Source organism: Hyla sarda, chromosome 5 (assembly GCF_029499605.1).
Source record: "Hyla sarda isolate aHylSar1 chromosome 5, aHylSar1.hap1, whole genome shotgun sequence".
Lineage (NCBI taxonomy): Eukaryota > Metazoa > Chordata > Amphibia > Anura > Hylidae > Hyla > Hyla sarda.
This window is the reverse complement of record NC_079193.1, coordinates 115,560,175-115,577,814: the sequence shown is the minus strand read 5'-3', so window position 1 is coordinate 115,577,814 and position 17,640 is coordinate 115,560,175. Positions and strand designations below refer to the sequence as shown.

At 43.4% G+C, this 17,640-nt stretch overlaps 1 protein-coding gene across 2 annotated transcripts in view; it reads left to right on the top strand.

Annotated features, from left to right (window-relative positions):
* Positions 1-17,640, top strand: part of SLC9A3 (solute carrier family 9 member A3) — a 192,121-nt gene that overhangs the window by 48,677 nt on the left and 125,804 nt on the right. For both annotated transcript variants that reach the window (XM_056520134.1, XM_056520135.1), the window contains exons 2-3: positions 763-1,065; positions 5,654-5,814. In XM_056520134.1, coding sequence (XP_056376109.1) covers positions 763-1,065; positions 5,654-5,814 — 464 coding nt within the window. The remainder of the gene's footprint in view (positions 1-762; positions 1,066-5,653; positions 5,815-17,640) is intronic.

Sequence of the window (17,640 nt, the reverse complement as noted above, 5' to 3'; positions counted from 1 at the left end):
TGTTGCTTCTCTAAAAAGGGATTATTTTTGGACTGCTTTGTAAAAGCCATTGCTTCTTTACTTGTCAGGAAAAAAGTTTGTTGCTTCTGCCAAAAAGGGAGAGTTTATGGACCGCTTGGAATATTTTTCAAAGAGTTTGCTCAACTTTTCCTATCCATTGTCTTAACAAACAAATAAGTTGTTAGCACCTCTACTTATATTTGGGGAGATTTATCCAAACCTGCGCTGAGTAAATGTTGACTAGTTGCCCGTAGCAATCAGATTGCTTCTTCCTGGTTTTTTTCAGAGGAAAAAGTTTTTTAAAAACGTAAGAAGCAAACTGATTGGTTGTAATGGGCAACTTCTCCACTTTTTCTCTGCACAGATTTTGATAAATCAAACCCATTGTTTGTTAAACTGAGTATATATGTGTATTTTAATAGTAAGCTGAAGTTCCGGAATGAAGTATTTCTTGAAAACGGGCATCATCTTTTTTTTACATCACAAGTCTTAATCATAATTAAATCATTAGCCTACTGCAAGAAGTTCAGGAAATACACCCAAAAGTATAACTGAACCAAACAAATAACTGCACTGTTTCTTCTAGCATTGTTCCAGTATCATCCCATGGTATTTTGGAAAATTTTATAGCGAAAAGCTACCTTTTTAATTTAGCACATTTGACCAACCGAATAGAGCAATATGTAACTATGCTACTATGTAAACTATGCAATTTGTTATGTTTTAGTTTGTAACAGAGTAATATTTTTTGTCTCTTTACAGTATTCCACATATCCCACAAAGTGACAACAGTGATTCCAGAAAGCTGCCTCCTAATTGTGCTTGGTCTGCTTCTGGGTGGTATAGTATGGGCTGCTGATCACATTGCTTCTTTCACCCTAACACCAACAGTATTCTTCTTTTACTTATTGCCTCCTATTGTGCTGGACGCTGGGTACTTCATGCCAAATAGGCTGTTCTTTGGAAATCTGGGTACCATTCTCCTGTATGCAGTTATCGGAACAGTATGGAATGCTGCCACAACCGGCCTTTCACTGTATGGAGTCTACCTAACTGGAATAATGGGTAAGCCTTATATCATCAATTATATTGCAGAAAAATATATGTAAAATGTGTAAAATTACCACATCTTTAACTTTACTATAGTGTTGTGGATCATGGGGTTATAATGCTCTTCACAGCGCCATTGGATTTAATTATCCTGTCGTCAATACTAGTTTGTTTGTGGTTTTGGGGGTTAGAGCTTGCAGTTACAAAAACCAGGATTGCCCCGACCATATGCTCCTTTGTTGAGTCCCAAGATGACTGACAAACTTGTGTGGAGCTCAGGCGCAGACTAAATTAATAGGGCCTTAATAGGTTTTTAAACACCAGAAACACTTACAAATTCTCTACAGCTAGAGGAAAGATGGTTTCTACACCAGCACAAACAAGGGCTGCTTACTATAAGAGCAGATAGACTATAGAACTCTCTACAAGAGAAAGTGGTCATGGTGAACTCTTTAAAATTGTTTAGAAGGTGCCTGAATACATTTCTGGAGAATAATAACATTACAGGTTATGGACACTAGATTTATAGGAATAGAACATTGTTTCAGGGTTTTATTGTGATTGCCATATTGGAGTCAGGAAAGAATGTCCCCCCCCCCCCCCCCCTGGTATGGAGGAATTGACATCAGTATTATAAGGTTTTTTTTTTTGCCTTCCTCTAGATCAAAATGGTAGGGAAACTGTATGGATATAGGTTGAACTTGATAGACTAATGTCTTTTAACCATATAAACAATGGAGGAGATTTATCAAAACCTGTGCAATGGAAAAGTTCTACAGTTGCCTATAGCAAAGGGCCTCTAAAAAAAATAAAAGAAGCAATCCGATTGCTATAGGCAACTGGTGAGCTTTTTCTCTACACAGGTTTTGATAAATCTCCTCGTATGTTCCTATGTTATCAAGGCACTTAATATTCAAGTATGCCTTTTTCCCAATCGGAGTCACAAGTGCAGAAATGAAGGAGATGTTTATAAAGTCATTATCTAACCAAAATATAGGCCAATGTATTTGGGTTTTTTAAAGTAAAACAAATAATAAGACAAATTGTAGTACAGATCACAATTAGATTATATCCAATGTTAAATTGGATATTGGAAAATACAATATAAAATATGGGGCTCAAGGTCACGGATATTAAATCAATATAATATTTATTGTATAGATAAAATGACAACATATATATATATTAATATAATGCAATGTGACTTGTGACTCATAGGGCCCTTGCGTGTCGTCAGGATCACTACATTTAAAATATGGATACAGTAAAATAGTAAAAATAAGATGCAAAAATACGCAATAAAATAGTGTAAAAATGCAACCGCACACCTATTGGGACCGGTTCATCATAGAAATGAAAATATGCAAAAAGTTCTGTTAGTGTCCTCAGACAGGCTAGCAACCAGCATATATGTGTGTGCTGGAGATACTAGTGTGCATAAAATTCCGTATTTATCCTTAGGTACGGTATTACAGGGTAATTGTATGATGAATCATAGCCAAATACAATGGACTCAGTTTATCAAAAGATGCAATGCTCACCGATCCGGGAGAAGATACCTGTTAGCAGATGCCGGTATGGTGAAGTATTGCCTTCCAGTATGCGCTGGTCTTTGCCCCTGTGTCGGCTCTCTAGGCTGGAGAGAGCACTGCTGGAGACTCAGCTGTCTTGCAGGATGGCAGCGCTGGAAATAATGGGCTCTGCAGCGCTTCTCTGGTATGCGTGTCTGCAGCGTGCACTGTCAGGTACTGATTGACAGACCAATGTCTTTGGCAAATAATGTTCATAGATGGATTAAGGTCACAATGTAGATGTTGGTGGTGGTCACAAAGCTTAGTAGATAGTGGACTGGACAAATTTTAAGATCCCCACAGGTCCTTTCCTCAGCAGCTATATTTTTCATATCTACTTTAAGCGGCTGAGGAAAGGACCTATGAGGGTCCTGAAATGCATCCAGCCCACTATCTACTAAGCTTTGTGACCACCACCAACACCTATATTGTGACCTTAAAGGGGTACTTCCGTGGTCAACGTGTTTTTCCGCTTTTGACTTACCCTATTTGTTTTGTTTCATTTCTATTCTTGTTGTTTAGCCTACTCTATTTCCGTTCTTTGTTGTCTTTTTATCCCCCACTTTGGTTTCCTATCTTTGCTTCTATTTCCTGTTTCTTGCTGTGCTGAAAACTACAAATCCCAGCATGCCACATGCCTTGCTGGTTTGGGGCGGCTTTTTTGTTTGTTTCGCCCTTTACCCATCCTACTATTTCCTTATTTCCCCCTTATACACAGCACACTAATATAAATCAGCCTTGGTTGGGATACACTGTCATACACACACAAAAGGGACTACAACTCCCAGCATGTGTCATTCAGGAGTCTTCAGTCTGTGGTATAACACCAGCATGCTGCCTCTGTAGTCTCCTGGGGGTTGTAGTTCACCACACCTCTGTAGGGCATACACCAGTGTTTCCCAACCAGGGTGCACCCAGGTGTTGCAAAACTACAACTCCCAGCATGCCCTGACAGCCTTTGGGCATGCTAGGAGTTGTAGTTTTGCAACAGCTGGAGGCACACTGGTTGGGAAACACTGGTGTAACATGATGTGTATGCTGAATAGGCTAGAACAGTGTTTCCCAACCAGTGTACCTCCAGCTGTTGAAAATCTACAACTCCCAGCATGCCCAAAGTCTGTCAGGGCATGCTGGGAGTTGTAGTTTTGCAACAGCTGGAGGCACACTGGTTTGTAAACACTAGCATACACACACACACACACACACACACACAACAGGGACTACAACTCCCAGCATGTGTCATTCAGGAGCCCCCCCCCCCCCCCCTTCACATATAGGGGGAGAATTATCAAAACCTGGGCAGAGGAAAACTTGCCCAGTTGCCCATAGCAACCAATCAGCTTTCTGCTTTCATTTTTATGAAGGCCTGTGAAAAATGAAATAAGCGATCTGATTGGTTGCTATGGGCAACTGGGCAAGTTTTCCTCTGCACAGGTTTTGATAAATCTCCCCCATAGAGATCATTCCCAGTATGAGATTTATTCCCCTGCAGTCCATACATCCCCAGCCCGTGCACCTTCTCATCCTCCCCTTCAGATAACACTTATCTTCTCTGTGAGGTTCTTCTCCTGTGCAGACCTGCGTCCTTAGAATACAGAGCAGGGGGGAGGGGAGGTGAGGGGCTGTGTACTCAGCTAGATGAGATGAGGGGGCGTGGCTTATTCCTCTCATGCAGACAGAGAGAAAAAAAAAAAAAAAAAAAAAAAGCTGTGACATCTTGTCCACAACAGACTCAGAACTGTGGACAACAGTAAAAGAAAACCCTCTGAACTACAGAACTTCCTGCCCAACAAACAGGTAAGAAAAACACACACATGCTGCCAAAACATATAACACATGTATATTGCAAAAAAACAAAACTTGCAAAGAAGATGCCATATAGTCAAAAAAATTAACCACCGGAGTACCCCTTTAATCCATCTATGAACTTTATTTGCCAAATAAACAGTGCGCGCTGCAGACACACAAGGACGCCGCTGGGATCATCAGCCGTGCATACCAGAGAAGCGCTAAAGTCCGCAGAGTCAGAGCCCAGCTTATATGCACTGCCTGGATACTCAGCCCTGTGGCTAGTAAAGTTCTACATAAAATAATACTTCTATTGGGTAGATCTCACCTATTAGATTCAGGTAGCATTTACTGTCAGAGCTACGCTTGCGATGCTAGCAAGCGTCTTATGGAATCTGTGGCCGCTTTTAGTGATGTGAAGATCATTAGAAGCTGGAGTTTCAGTGCTGGCAGGCACAGCTGCGGCTGGTCCGAGGACATGGGACACAGTGAAGACCGCAGGATGTCAAACAGATGAAGCGCCTGACTGGCAAGTCCGGAATATTCTGGAATATGGCGCCTGATGTCAGAGCTGTAGCCTCGGCAAACAGATGAGAAGGAGAGATGGATCCACCATAGGCTATGAGGAATTAGAGGATATGCAAAGGATTTGGATATAGTGGTGGCGTGTCTTTTACAAAATATGTTCAAATCTAGACGCGTTTCAGGGTACTTACGGAATACATACTGTATACGACCCTTTCTTTAGTAGTTGTGCTGAAATTTAAAGTTAGTTCAGCCTATTTATACACATACGGTCTGAATCAGAAACAAATGGTCAGAATGTTACATATAATAGAAGGCATGGATTTCTAGGAGTATGCTCTTCTCTAACAGCATGAATGGTTCTCATTCACACTTGGAGTCTTCCTCTCATGCGTTACAATAATGGTACAAATACAAATAAAACATATTACAATGTAATGATTAATCTTAACAGAAAAGACCTGGAAAGATAGTTACTCTTTGTCAAAGAGATAATAGTGATGAAAATGAAACAAATAAGGAAATAGAACTAGAAATAAAAACAATTGTTTTTTTATTTCTACTTCTATTTCCTTATTTGTTTCATCTATCATGTACCAATATTTTTGGTGATGTCCTTGAGTTTTGGATATATTATGTACAAATCTATTTGGGGGTTTTCAAAATAGAAATAATTGAAGCAGCCTTTACATTTTACTGTTTTCTTGTTTATGCTGCAGGGGATCTGCAAATTGGGGTGTTGGAGTTTCTTCTTTTTGGAAGCCTCATTGCTGCTGTTGACCCAGTTGCTGTTCTTGCTGTGTTTGAAGAGGTCCATGTCAATGATGTCCTATTTATCATAGTCTTTGGCGAATCTCTTCTGAATGATGCAGTTACAGTGGCAAGTATATGTTTCCTGTTTTTACAATGTCATATGTCATTCTTACACTTATGTGCTTTTTATCTAAAAGATTTCCATTAGTTGGGAAACAACTACACTGCTCAAAAAAAAAAATAAAGGGAACACTAAGATAACACATCCTTGATCTGAATGAACTAATCGTATGAAATACTTTCGTCTTTACATAGTTGAATGTGCTGACAACAAAATCACACAAAAATGATCAATGGAAATCAAATTTATCAACCCATGGAGGTCTGGATATGGAGTCACACTCAAAATCAAAGTGGAAATACCACACTACAGGCTGATCCAACTTTGATGTAATGTCCTTAAAACAAGTCAAAATGAGGCTCAGTAGTGCAACATGGCGTTGGTGGATGGAGCGAGACATGATGTCCCAGATGTGACACACTCCAACCACATGAGGTCTAGCATTGTCTTGCATTAGGAGGAACCTGGGGCCAACCGCACCAACATATGGTCTCACAAGGGGATCTGGCAGTACCTCAGGCTACCTCTGGCAAGCACATGGAGGGCTGTGCAGCCCCCCAAAGAAATGCCACCCCACACCATTATTGACCCACCTTCAAACAGGTCATGCTGGAGGATGTTGCAGGCAGCAGAACGTTCTCCATGGCATCTCCAGACTCTGTCACATCTGATCAGTGTGAACCTGCTTTCATCTGTGAAGAGCACAGGGTGCCAGTGGCGAATTTGCCAATCTTGGTTTTCTCTGGCAAATGCCAAACACCCTGCATGGTGTTGGGCTGTAAGCACGACCCCCACTTGTGGACATCGGGCCCTAATACCACCCTCATGGAGTCTGTTTCTGACCATTTGAGTGGACACATGCACATTTGTAGCCTGCTGGAGGTCATTTTGCAGGGCTCTGGCAGTGCTTCTCCTTACACAAAGGCGGAGGTAGCGGTCCTGCTGCTGGGTTGTTGCCCTCCTATGGCCTCCTCCACATCTCATGATGTACTGGCCTGTCTCCTAGCGTCTCCATGCTCTGGACACTCCTTCACACACCCCTTATCACGTCAATTGCATCTCCCATCAGTCATTGTGACTCTGCTCTGACAGTGGCCAGCTCCTCACAGCTCTCTCTCTCTCTGTGAGCAGCCCCCACCCTCCTGCTCTGTGAGCAGAGAGGTTTAGTGTGGGATTGGTATGCACACACCTCCCAGAACTAAAGGGATTATAAATCATCAGAGCAGGACAGAAAACTCATGGTCTCAGTCTCACAGGAGGGTGTATTCTGCATTCAGAGAGGACCTTAAATAGAAACAAGGCCGGATGACATCTTTCCCTCACTTCCTGCATGTAAGTGACTAGTGATGAGCGGCATTGCCCATATTCGAATTTGCGACATTTCACGAATATATAGACGAATATTCGTCCTATACTCGTGATTTTCGCTTATTCATTATATTCGCATATGCGAATATTCGCTTATTCCAGGAAGAAAACAGTGAGGGGGTGGGCAACTTTACTATTGGTTGCTATGGATGTTGTTGATAACCTCTGACAAGTGTATTTGCATCATTCTAATTGGCCCACAAGAGAAAAGAAGGAATATGCGAATATTGACCTATGCGATTATGCGGAAAAAAGTTAATATTCGTAATTTCGAATATATAGTGAATATATTCGCGCCCAACACTATAAGTGACAACCAAAAGAAGGGTCACTGTTCTATATAGCTAATTAATGATATTTAGACACATAAATAGGTTGATGAGAGGGAAAGGATGGGATTTGGGTTTAGTTCCCCAGAGTACCCCTTTAACCCGATATCAACCATGGACGTCTATGCTCGTCCTTTGGCCGTTACCAGGGTATGATTCCTGTAGCTTGGGGCCGGCGTTAATAGCCGACATGCTATTAACCCTTTAGATCGCAGCTGTCAAAGTTGACAACGGCGTTTAAAGGTGCCTGTATCCAGTCCCTGGTGGTCCAGTGGGGTGGATCGCCCCCCTGCAGCGCGATCGCGGGGGGGATGGGCGATCCACTATTGAGGTAGCCTGAGGGCTTACCTCTCCTGCTGCGGCGGCACCCGTGCTCTGAATGATACAGCCTGGCAGGGCCAGGCTTTATCAATCAAGCGCAGAGCACACAGATCAATGGGAATTTAAGTAATCCTATTGTTCTGTAGGAGGAATCAAATTATTCCTCCTAAAAGGCCCCTAAGGGGACTAAAAGTGTAAAAAAAAAAAAAAAAAGTTTCACACACACACACACACACATTAACCCCTTCCTTATTAAAGGTTTAAATCACCCCCCTTTTCCCAAATTCCATATAAAAAATATATTTACATAAATATATATATATATAAAGCAGGATGGACTTGCTGCAGCAGGCGGCACCCAGGTTTCTACCCCCGGCACGGCTCGACCACACAGGCGGCTGAGGAGATGCGAGGCACAGGAGGGATAAGGCAGCTCGTAGTTTGGATAGCAGAAGGTCAGGGCAGGCGGCACGGTTGCATAGTCAGGATGTAGCAGACGGTCAATAGGCAGGGGGCAGAGAAGCAAGGTCGGGTCACAAAGTGAAGGATCAGATATATGGCAAGGCAGAAACAGGAAGGCTTTCTCTCAGGCTCAAGGCAAAGATCCGGCAGGGGAGTGAGGAGGGTGGAGGAATATATAAATGAGCTACAGGTGAATCACACTAATGAGCGCACTGGCCCTTTAAATTTTAAAGCTCTGGCGCGCACATGCCCTAGGGGTCGGGGACACGCGTGCCAGAGGAGTGAGGCAGATGCTGGGGCAGGAGAAGCACCAGGTGAGTGATGGACTGGGGCTCGCATGTGGGCGCCCCAGCCCCGCCGGCAGCAGCAGGTAACGTGACCATGCGCTCACGGCCATCGTGCATAACGTAACAGTTGCTATGGGCAACTTTTCCCTTGTACAGGTTTTGATAAATCTCCCCCAACGAGCACATAAGCAGAAAATACACAGGTTACATCTCAATACAAAATATGCAGGGGTGAAAACAACAGATGTGGAGAATTCAAACTAAGCTGGGCTATAAATTGTCCAGCTATAGGAGGATAGACTTATGTAGTTGGAGTTGTGACGTCACAATCTTCCGTCCCCGTGGTCGGGAGCAATTAGCCTGAGATCCTCCAGCGCTTCCTAAAGCAGTTACAGGTGAGTGCAGCTTGCTATATTGCGGGGGTCCCCAGCAGCGGGACCCTGGCGATCTGACATCTTATCCCCTATCCTTTGCATAGGGGATAAGATGTCTAGGGGCGGAGTACCCCTTTAAAGAAGAGGAACCGATCTTTACTTGGGCAGAGACATTTGTTCAGCAGCTGTTGTACATATCAAAGGAAGTTTCAACTCCTTAGCAGACAATATCTTACACCAGGCAGGGCTGGACTGGGGATTAAGACCAGCCCTGGATATATTTGCATACCAGCCCCACAGCAGTGTGTCCTTCCTCGCCTGCAGGAAAGTAACAAGGAAGCCTGGCATTTGATTTCACAGGCTTTTGTAAGAGAACTATGTTGTGGCTGCATCCTAATGTCAAAGAACACAGCCGCAACATACAAGATGGAAACCTGGTAAAGCACATACTAGGCTTCCACTACACAGGCTTTTAACCCCTTAACGACGCAGGACGTATACTTACGTCCTGCGCCGGCTCCCGCGATATGAAGCGGGATCGCGCCGCGATCCAGCATTATATCGCGTCGGTCCCAGCGCTCATCAACGGCCGGGACCCGCGGCTAATACCACACATCGCCGATCGCGGCGATGTGCGGTATTAACCCTTTAGAAGCGGCGGTCAAAGCTGACCTCCGCTTCTAAAGTAAAAGTGACCCGGCTGCTCAGTCGGGCTGTTCGGGACCGCCGAGGTGAAATCGCGGCGTCCCGAACAGCTGACCGGACACCGGGAGGGCCCTTACCTGCCTCCTCGGTGTCCGATCGGCGAATGACTGCTCCGTGCCTGAGATCCAGGCAGGAGCAGTCAAGCGCCGATAAAACTGATCACAGGCGTGTTAATACACGCCTGTGATCAGGATGAGAGATCAGTGTGTGCAGTGTTATAGGTCCCTATGGGACCTATAACACTGCAAAAAAAATGTTAAAAAAAAAGTGTTAATAAAGGTCATTTAACCCCTTCCCTAATAAGTTTGAATCACCCCCCTTTTCCCATAAATAAAATAAAACAGTGTAAAAAAATAAATAAATAAACATATGTGGTATCGCCGCGTGCGTAAATGTCCGAACTATAAAAATATATCATTAATTAAACCGCACGGTCAATGGCGTACGCGCAAAAAAATTTCAAAGCCCAAAAAAGCGTATTTTGGTCACTTTTTATACCATTAAAAAATGAATAAAAAGTGATCAAAAAGTCCGATCAAAACAAAAATCATACCGATAAAAACTTCAGATCACAGCGCAAAAAATTAGTCCTCATACCGCCCTGTACAGGGAAAAATAAAAAAGTTATAGGGGTCAGAAGATGACATTTTTAAACGTATAAATTTTCCTGCATGTAGTTATGATTTTTTCCAGAAGTGCGACAAAATCAAACCTATATACGTAGGGTATCATTTTAACCGTATGGACCTACAGAATAATGATACGGTGTCATTTTTACCGAAATATGCACTGCGGAGAAACGGAAGCCCCCAAAAGTTACAAAATGGCGTTTTATTTTTATTTTGTGACACAATGATTTTTTTTTCCGTTTCGCCGTGCTTTTTTGGGTAAAATGACTAATGTCACTGCAAAGTAGAATTGGCGACGCAAAAAATAAGCCATAATATGGATTTTTAGGTGCAAAATTGAAAGGGTTATGATTTTTAAAAGGTAAGGAGGAAAAAACGAAAGTGCAAAAACGGAAAAACCCTGAGTCCTTAAGGGGTTAATTGCCAGGCTATCGTTCCATCGAGTTGCGGTCTTCATTCTGTGCCCTTTGACTCAAACTTTAAGTCAGAGGGCACAGCATCAAGTGTGCAAGACAACAGACTTAAAGGGGTATTCCAGGGAAAGCATTTTTTTTGTACTACAGTAAAGAACATGTCCTGTTTAAGTAATGCGTAAATATGTGTGCATATTTCTTTGCAGATCTTTCTTCTTTTTTTGGGTGGAAGTTCCTTTTCATCAGCCTACTTGATGACTGTGGTCTCGCTTTTTTCCCATCTCTCTCTGCGTTCCGTGATGTGACCTCACAGTTTAGTGGGCTGTGCTGCTCTCTCTTCTATTCGGCAACCCTGCCCCCTGCTGACGTGTATTTTAGTCGCCCATGTGTGCGCATCATAAAGCTACGGCCATGTCACATGATATGTCTAATGTCATGTAATGTTAGTGGGCATGGCTGCTGTGTGTTTTCGTTTTGCAGCCCGCCCCCTGCTAACATTATTGACGCCCATGTGTGTCAAGGCGTCATGACGTTAGTCATGTGATCACAATTTCTCATGTGATCCAGTGCTAGTCATGTGATGTAAGGGAAGGTCATATATATATATATATATATATATATATATATATATTTTTTTTTTTTTACACTTAGTTCCGCCCTAACTTGCCGTTCTCCTTTGAAACATGTGTTATTAATTGTGTCTGATTGGATTTTCATCAGAGACTTGCAGTCCAAAACCCGGCCTGGCTTTGCACACTGGAAGAGGTTTCAGTTGAATAATGGAAGACGGCAGCTTTTTTTTTTTGTTTGTTTGATTTGGTGCAATAATTGGATTATTTCAATTAATTTGAACGTATGTTTCCAACACACACATCTAGGTAGTTCGGTCAATAATGTAAGGGTGCTTTATTCCTTTTTTTATTTATTTTTTCAATTTGGGGGGTCAATAAACGGTGTTCTGACTTGGTTTGGGAAATAAGCCAATACTGTTTGGCAACTTTGCTACCCAGCTTTCCGGGACTCCCCTGGGAATGTGCAATGAGGCATCCCTTGTTTCCCCTGCTAAAATAACACTTCACCCATCATGGTCCACAGTTGGTCCCATGATGGCTGTAGTTGTAGTACAGGCATCATTGAGGGCCACCTTTTGCACCTCCCCTTACAGTAATGATGGTTTAGATTTTTGGAAAACAGTGGACATGAAAAGCGGTGCAGTTGCCCATAACAATGAATCCGATCACTTTTTTCATTTTTCACAGGCCTCTTTGAAAATTAAATAAGCGATCTGATTGGTTGCTATAGGCAACTGCACCACTCTTCCTCTATGCAGGTTTTGAGAAATCTTCAATAATGTTTTTGTAAAATTTGCAATACTACTACCACAAGGTACAGACTATGTGGTCGAGTTTGAAAAAACATGTCTACAGTAAAAGTTGCCCATAGCAACCAATCAGATGGCTTCTTTCTTTTTCTACAGGCCTCTTTAAAAATGAAAGGAGCAATCTGATTGGTTGCTATAGGCAACTGCACCACTCTTGCTGTACACAGATTTTGAAAAAATCGCCACCATAGAGAGAGATAAAGAGCAATCTCTCTCTACACACAATACAGGCTTCAAATATACAATACATTACACAGCAAAATGCCACAGAATACAAAAAATAGCATAGGCTAAGTGCAGACTAGTTATCATAACTGCAATCCAGGCCCGGTTTGCACACCAACATACAGTCCCTCACAGCCCACATCAGGTGACAGGAAGATGAGGGCAGGGAATCAGCATCACAGTGTGGGCGTGATCAGAAAGAACCGATGCATGCACGGAAATGTAGTTCACAGCCCAGCATGCATGCAAATGAACACGGGAAGGCGTGAACGGGAGGGACAACCACAGTATGTGCCCAAACCAAAAAGGGTGGGGAAGGAAATAAATGAGGCATGATGGGACATGTAGTAAAACCAAAAAAATAAAAAGGGAGCGTGGCAAACAAGCAATGGGAGGAACAACTTATGGGGAGGAGGGGGAATGTGACATCACAATCCCCTGCAAAGCAGCATGGTAGTTGAAGTTGCAGTTTGGAGAAACAAACAGGAAACAGCTTGGAAGGGAAAATGAAGCAGCAGCATTATGTGGACACAGAGCTCAGCCTGCTAGCCACAAGACAAGCATGAATATTTCACTAGCATGGCCATTAGGCTAAGTTTCTTCTTGGTTTTTTGTCCTGCGGATTTTGGTTTGGAAAAAAAAACGCAAGAAAAAACGCCTGAAAAACCAGCAGTGCAATTTCCTGTGTCTTGCGTTTTTTTCTGGCGTTTTTTCATTTGTGTGGAAATTGCACCTTGGCAGTTTTTTTTGGTACCCAAAATTTGTTGGGTACCAGAAAAAAAAAAAAGGATGCGATAGTGATGAAAAAATTTTTATTTAACGAAATTGATATATTTTATAACAAAATTTTTATTAATTGTTAATAAAGTGTGTTTCACTTTTTTTTCTCAATTTTTTAACATTTTTTTAGGTAGTACTACTACTCCCAACATGGAGCACACTCTGCTCCATGCTGGGAGCTGTAGTACCTGCATTAATAGACAGATCGCAGTGAGTGTAACTTGTTGTGACACCTGTTGTGATCTGTCTATTAATGCAGGTACTACAGCTCCCAGCCAGTGGCGGATCCAGGGGGGGGGCAACGGGGCAATTGCCCCCCCCCCCCCCCAAGATTGCTGCCCCCCCCGCCCCCTAGAATGGTGGAGCCGAAGCTGTAAGCTTCCGCTCCACCATTCACTAACCCTGGCTGTCACACGCTGTGAGTACACAGCGTGTGAGCTGCGGGGACGCGATCCTCTGCAGGCCGGCGCGATGACGTCACAAGTACTTAGAGTATGCTCAGAGCCCAGGGGATTTGGGGGACCGAATATGTGCCACTGTTAAGGGCACTGTATCGGAGGGGGAGGGGGATTTAAAAACTTGGGGAGGGGAGGGGGGGGGGAAGAGAAAGGGGAATTCTTAATGTGAGGTGCTGCAGGGCAAAGCACTTGGGGCACTATATGTTAAGAGCACATGACAGGGGGGCCCCCTGTGCTGTGCCCCTCACATATAATGCCCCCTGTGCTGTGCCCACACATATAAATTATATGTGTGGGGCACAGCACAGGGGGAATTATATGTGTGGGGCACAGCACAGGGGGTATTATATGTGTGGGGCACAGCACAGGGGGCATTATATGATATAATGCCCCCTGTGCTGTGCCCCACACATAATTCCCCCTGTGCTGTGCCCCACACATATAATGCCCCCTGTGCTGTGCCCCACACATATAATGCCCCCTGTGCTGTGCCCCACACATAATGTCCCCTGTGCTGTTCCCCTCACATATAATGCCCGTGCTGTGCCCCACACATATAATGCCCCTTGTTCTGTGCCCATCACATATAATGCCCCCTGTGCTGTGCCCCACACATATAATGCCCCCTGTGCTCCTCACAAATAATGCCCCCATCATGCGCCCCTCATATATAATGCCCCCATCCTGTGCCCCTCATATATAATGCGCCATCATGCGCCCCTCACATATAATGCCCCCTGTCCTGTGCCCCTCACATATAATGCTCCTGTCATGTGCCCCAAACATATAATGCTCCCTGTGCTGTGCCCCTCACATATAATGCCCCCTGACTGAACAGGACAGGGGGCATTATATGTGAGGGGCGCATGATGGGGGCATTATATGTGAGGGGCAAAGAACGGGGGCATTATATGTGAAGGGCACAGCACAGGGGGCATTATATGTGTGGGGCATATGACAGGAGCATTATATGTGAGGGGCACAGCATGGGGGGCATTATATGTGAGGGGCACAGCACAGGGGGCATTATATGTGAGGGGAACAGCACAGGGGACATCATATGTGAGGGGCACAGCACGGGGGGCATTATATGTGAGGGGCACAGCACAGGGGGCATTATATGTGAGGGACGCATGATGGGGGCATTATATGTGAGGGGCAAAGAATGGGGAATTATATGTGAAGGGCACAGCACAGGGGGCAATATATGTTAGGGGCACAGGGCATTATTATGTGGGGGGAACAGGACGGGTCATAATTATTACATGTAGGGGCACAAGATGGGGCATTATTACTATATGTGAAGGCACAGAGTGTTCTGCATTTCACAAGTATATTCTAGATTATGAGGAATTTCTGGGGTGGTACATTTTTTTATGGGCCACAATACATTTGGGTATTTTATTCAGAGGGTGCACTGCACATCAAGTTATATTCAGAGAGTGTAGTGTGTGGTAGTATTAAATTTAGAGGGTACAGTGTGTGGTAGTATTATATACAGAGGGTACAGTGTGTGGTAGTATTCTATTCAGAGAGTGCAGTGTGTGATAGTATTATATTTAGAGGGTGCAGTGTGTGGTAGTATTATATTCAGAGAGTGCAGTGTGTGGTAGTATTATATTCAGAGTGTGCAGTGTTTGGTAGTATTATATACAGAGGGTACAGTGTGTGGTAGTATTCTATTCAGAGAGTGCAGTGTGTGGTAGTATTAAATTTAGAGGGCACAGTGTGTGGTAGTATTATATTCAGAGAGTGCAGTGTGTGGTGATATTCTATTCAGAGAGTGCAGTGTGTGGTAGTATTAAATTTAGAGGGCACAGTGTGGTAGTATTATATTCAGAGAGTGCAGTGTGTGGTAGTATTATATTCAGAGGGTGCAGTGTTTGCTAGTATTAAATTTAGAGGGCACAGTGTGTGGTAGTGTTATATTCAGAGGGCACAGTGTGTGGTAGTATTATATTTAGATGGCGCAGTGTGTTGTAGTATTATATTCAGAGGGTACGGTGTGTGGCGGTATTATATTCAGAGGGTACAGTGTGTTGTATATTCATGGGGTACAGTGTGCCAGTATTATATTCAAAGAATACAGTGTTTGGCAGTATTATAATAATTATTGTTTTCATATAGAGGATCAGAATCCGCTGACATAGTGAGGAGACGTCTGGGCATCAAGTTCTGCAGAGAGAGCATTTAGCTGGAACAATTCCTGGCGGTATGTACATCTGAATTAGATAAGGAAAGACTATAGAGAAGACGTCACCTGTAGTCACTGATATCATTCTGTATCCTCCTGTGTGTGTCCCATCAGAGCTGGAGTCACTGAAGAAGTTCTGCAGTAATGATGGGTAAAACAACAACTCCCAGCATCCCCTTACCACTACTTAGGTCATACTGGGAGCTGTAGTTTTAAATGGTAAAAACTTCTTTAGCACTTTCCCATTCTGTGACAATTGGTATATTTGATAATTATTCTGACATGTGAACATGGCCTAAGAGTCTTAAACAAGGTTAGGACTGTATGATACATTTAATAATATTGTAAGTTCCGTAAGCAACACCTTGTTTTCTGTCCGCCAACACAAAATACTCTAATAGTGCCCCTCCCAAGACTCGACTCTGGATCCGCCCCTGCTCCCAGCATGGAGCAGAGTGTGCTCCATGTTGGGAGCTGTAGTACTTTCAGTTAAGGAAAGATCACAGTGGATGTCACTCCTGACACCCGCTGTGATCCTCCTGTATAATGTATAGATGCGGGAGGGATCCGTGAAATGTAAAGAATAGGAAGTTGTACTCACCTGTCCCCGCTGCTCCGGACCGTCACCGCTGCCCTAGATGTTGCGCTCCATCGCTGTCGCCGCGTCCCCGTGATGTCCCCGCCACTCCGGAATGTCTCTGCTGCCCGAGATCGTCGCCGTCATCACGTCACTACGCACGCCGCTCCTATTGCATGATGGGACGGCGTGCGCGGTGACGTGATGACGGCGATGGAGAGAGCCGACGATGGAGGGGATCCCGAAGAGGACGCTCTGGAGCCCCGAGGAAAGGTAAGAGCACACGGGCATCGCAAACGGCTATCCGGCAGCAGCTGAAGCAGTCAGCTGTGATTGGCTGGAACCATCTGGCCAATCACAGCTCTCTGCTGGAAATATGAATAGGTGTATATATACGTCAGTGCAGGGAACCACAGAAGAGCGGCCGGCCGCATCTATACATTATACAGAAGGATCGCAACGGGCGATCTGTCAATTAGTACAGGTACTACTACTCCCATCATGGAACAGTGTGTTCCATGTAGTACTACCGAAAACAATTTAAAAAATAAAGAGAAAAAGTGAAACACATACACACACACACACACACACACACTACATTTTTATTATTGTCGGCTACATTTTTAGGTCCCCGCCCGCCCACATAAATTGATCCCTGTTTTAAAAATTTATAAAAATTTTGTTATAAAAAAAGATACATTTCGTTAGATAAAATGTTTTCCTTCATTACTGTATCTTTTTAAAAAAAAATTATTTTTATGGTACCATATGAAATTTTATTAAAAAAGGCGATAAAAAAAATCGCCTGAAAAAATGCAAAAGTTGAAAACCCACATATCGTTTTTCTTGCCGTTTTTTTTCACTCCCATAGACTTCTATGGGAGAAAAACGCCAAGATTTTGACTTAAAAATCACCAGTGGCTCAACACGCTGCAATTTTGGAAACAGTCAAGGAGCTGAAAACGCCAAAAAAGCGTCAAAAATGCCAAAAGGATAAAAAAAAAAAAGCCAAAGTGAAAGACGGAAAGTGGAATAAGAATTTAGCGATTTCTCATTGATTTACAGCTAACATCTGGCCGTAGCGGTTTTTGGCCGAAAACAAGTAGAACAAAAAACAAGTAGAGACTTAGCCTTAGAGACTCGCAGGTAAGATTGAAAAAGTATTTACACTGGATAACCCCTTTAATATTAATAAATAGTGGTGCACTGAAAGGAAAATGTTGGCTGTGCTTGGCTGAAAACTTAACCCAAAAATGCCTTGCCCCACCCTCTTAAAAAAAAAAAAAAAATTATTACACATACTGGATAGATAACTTAAAGGGTTACTCC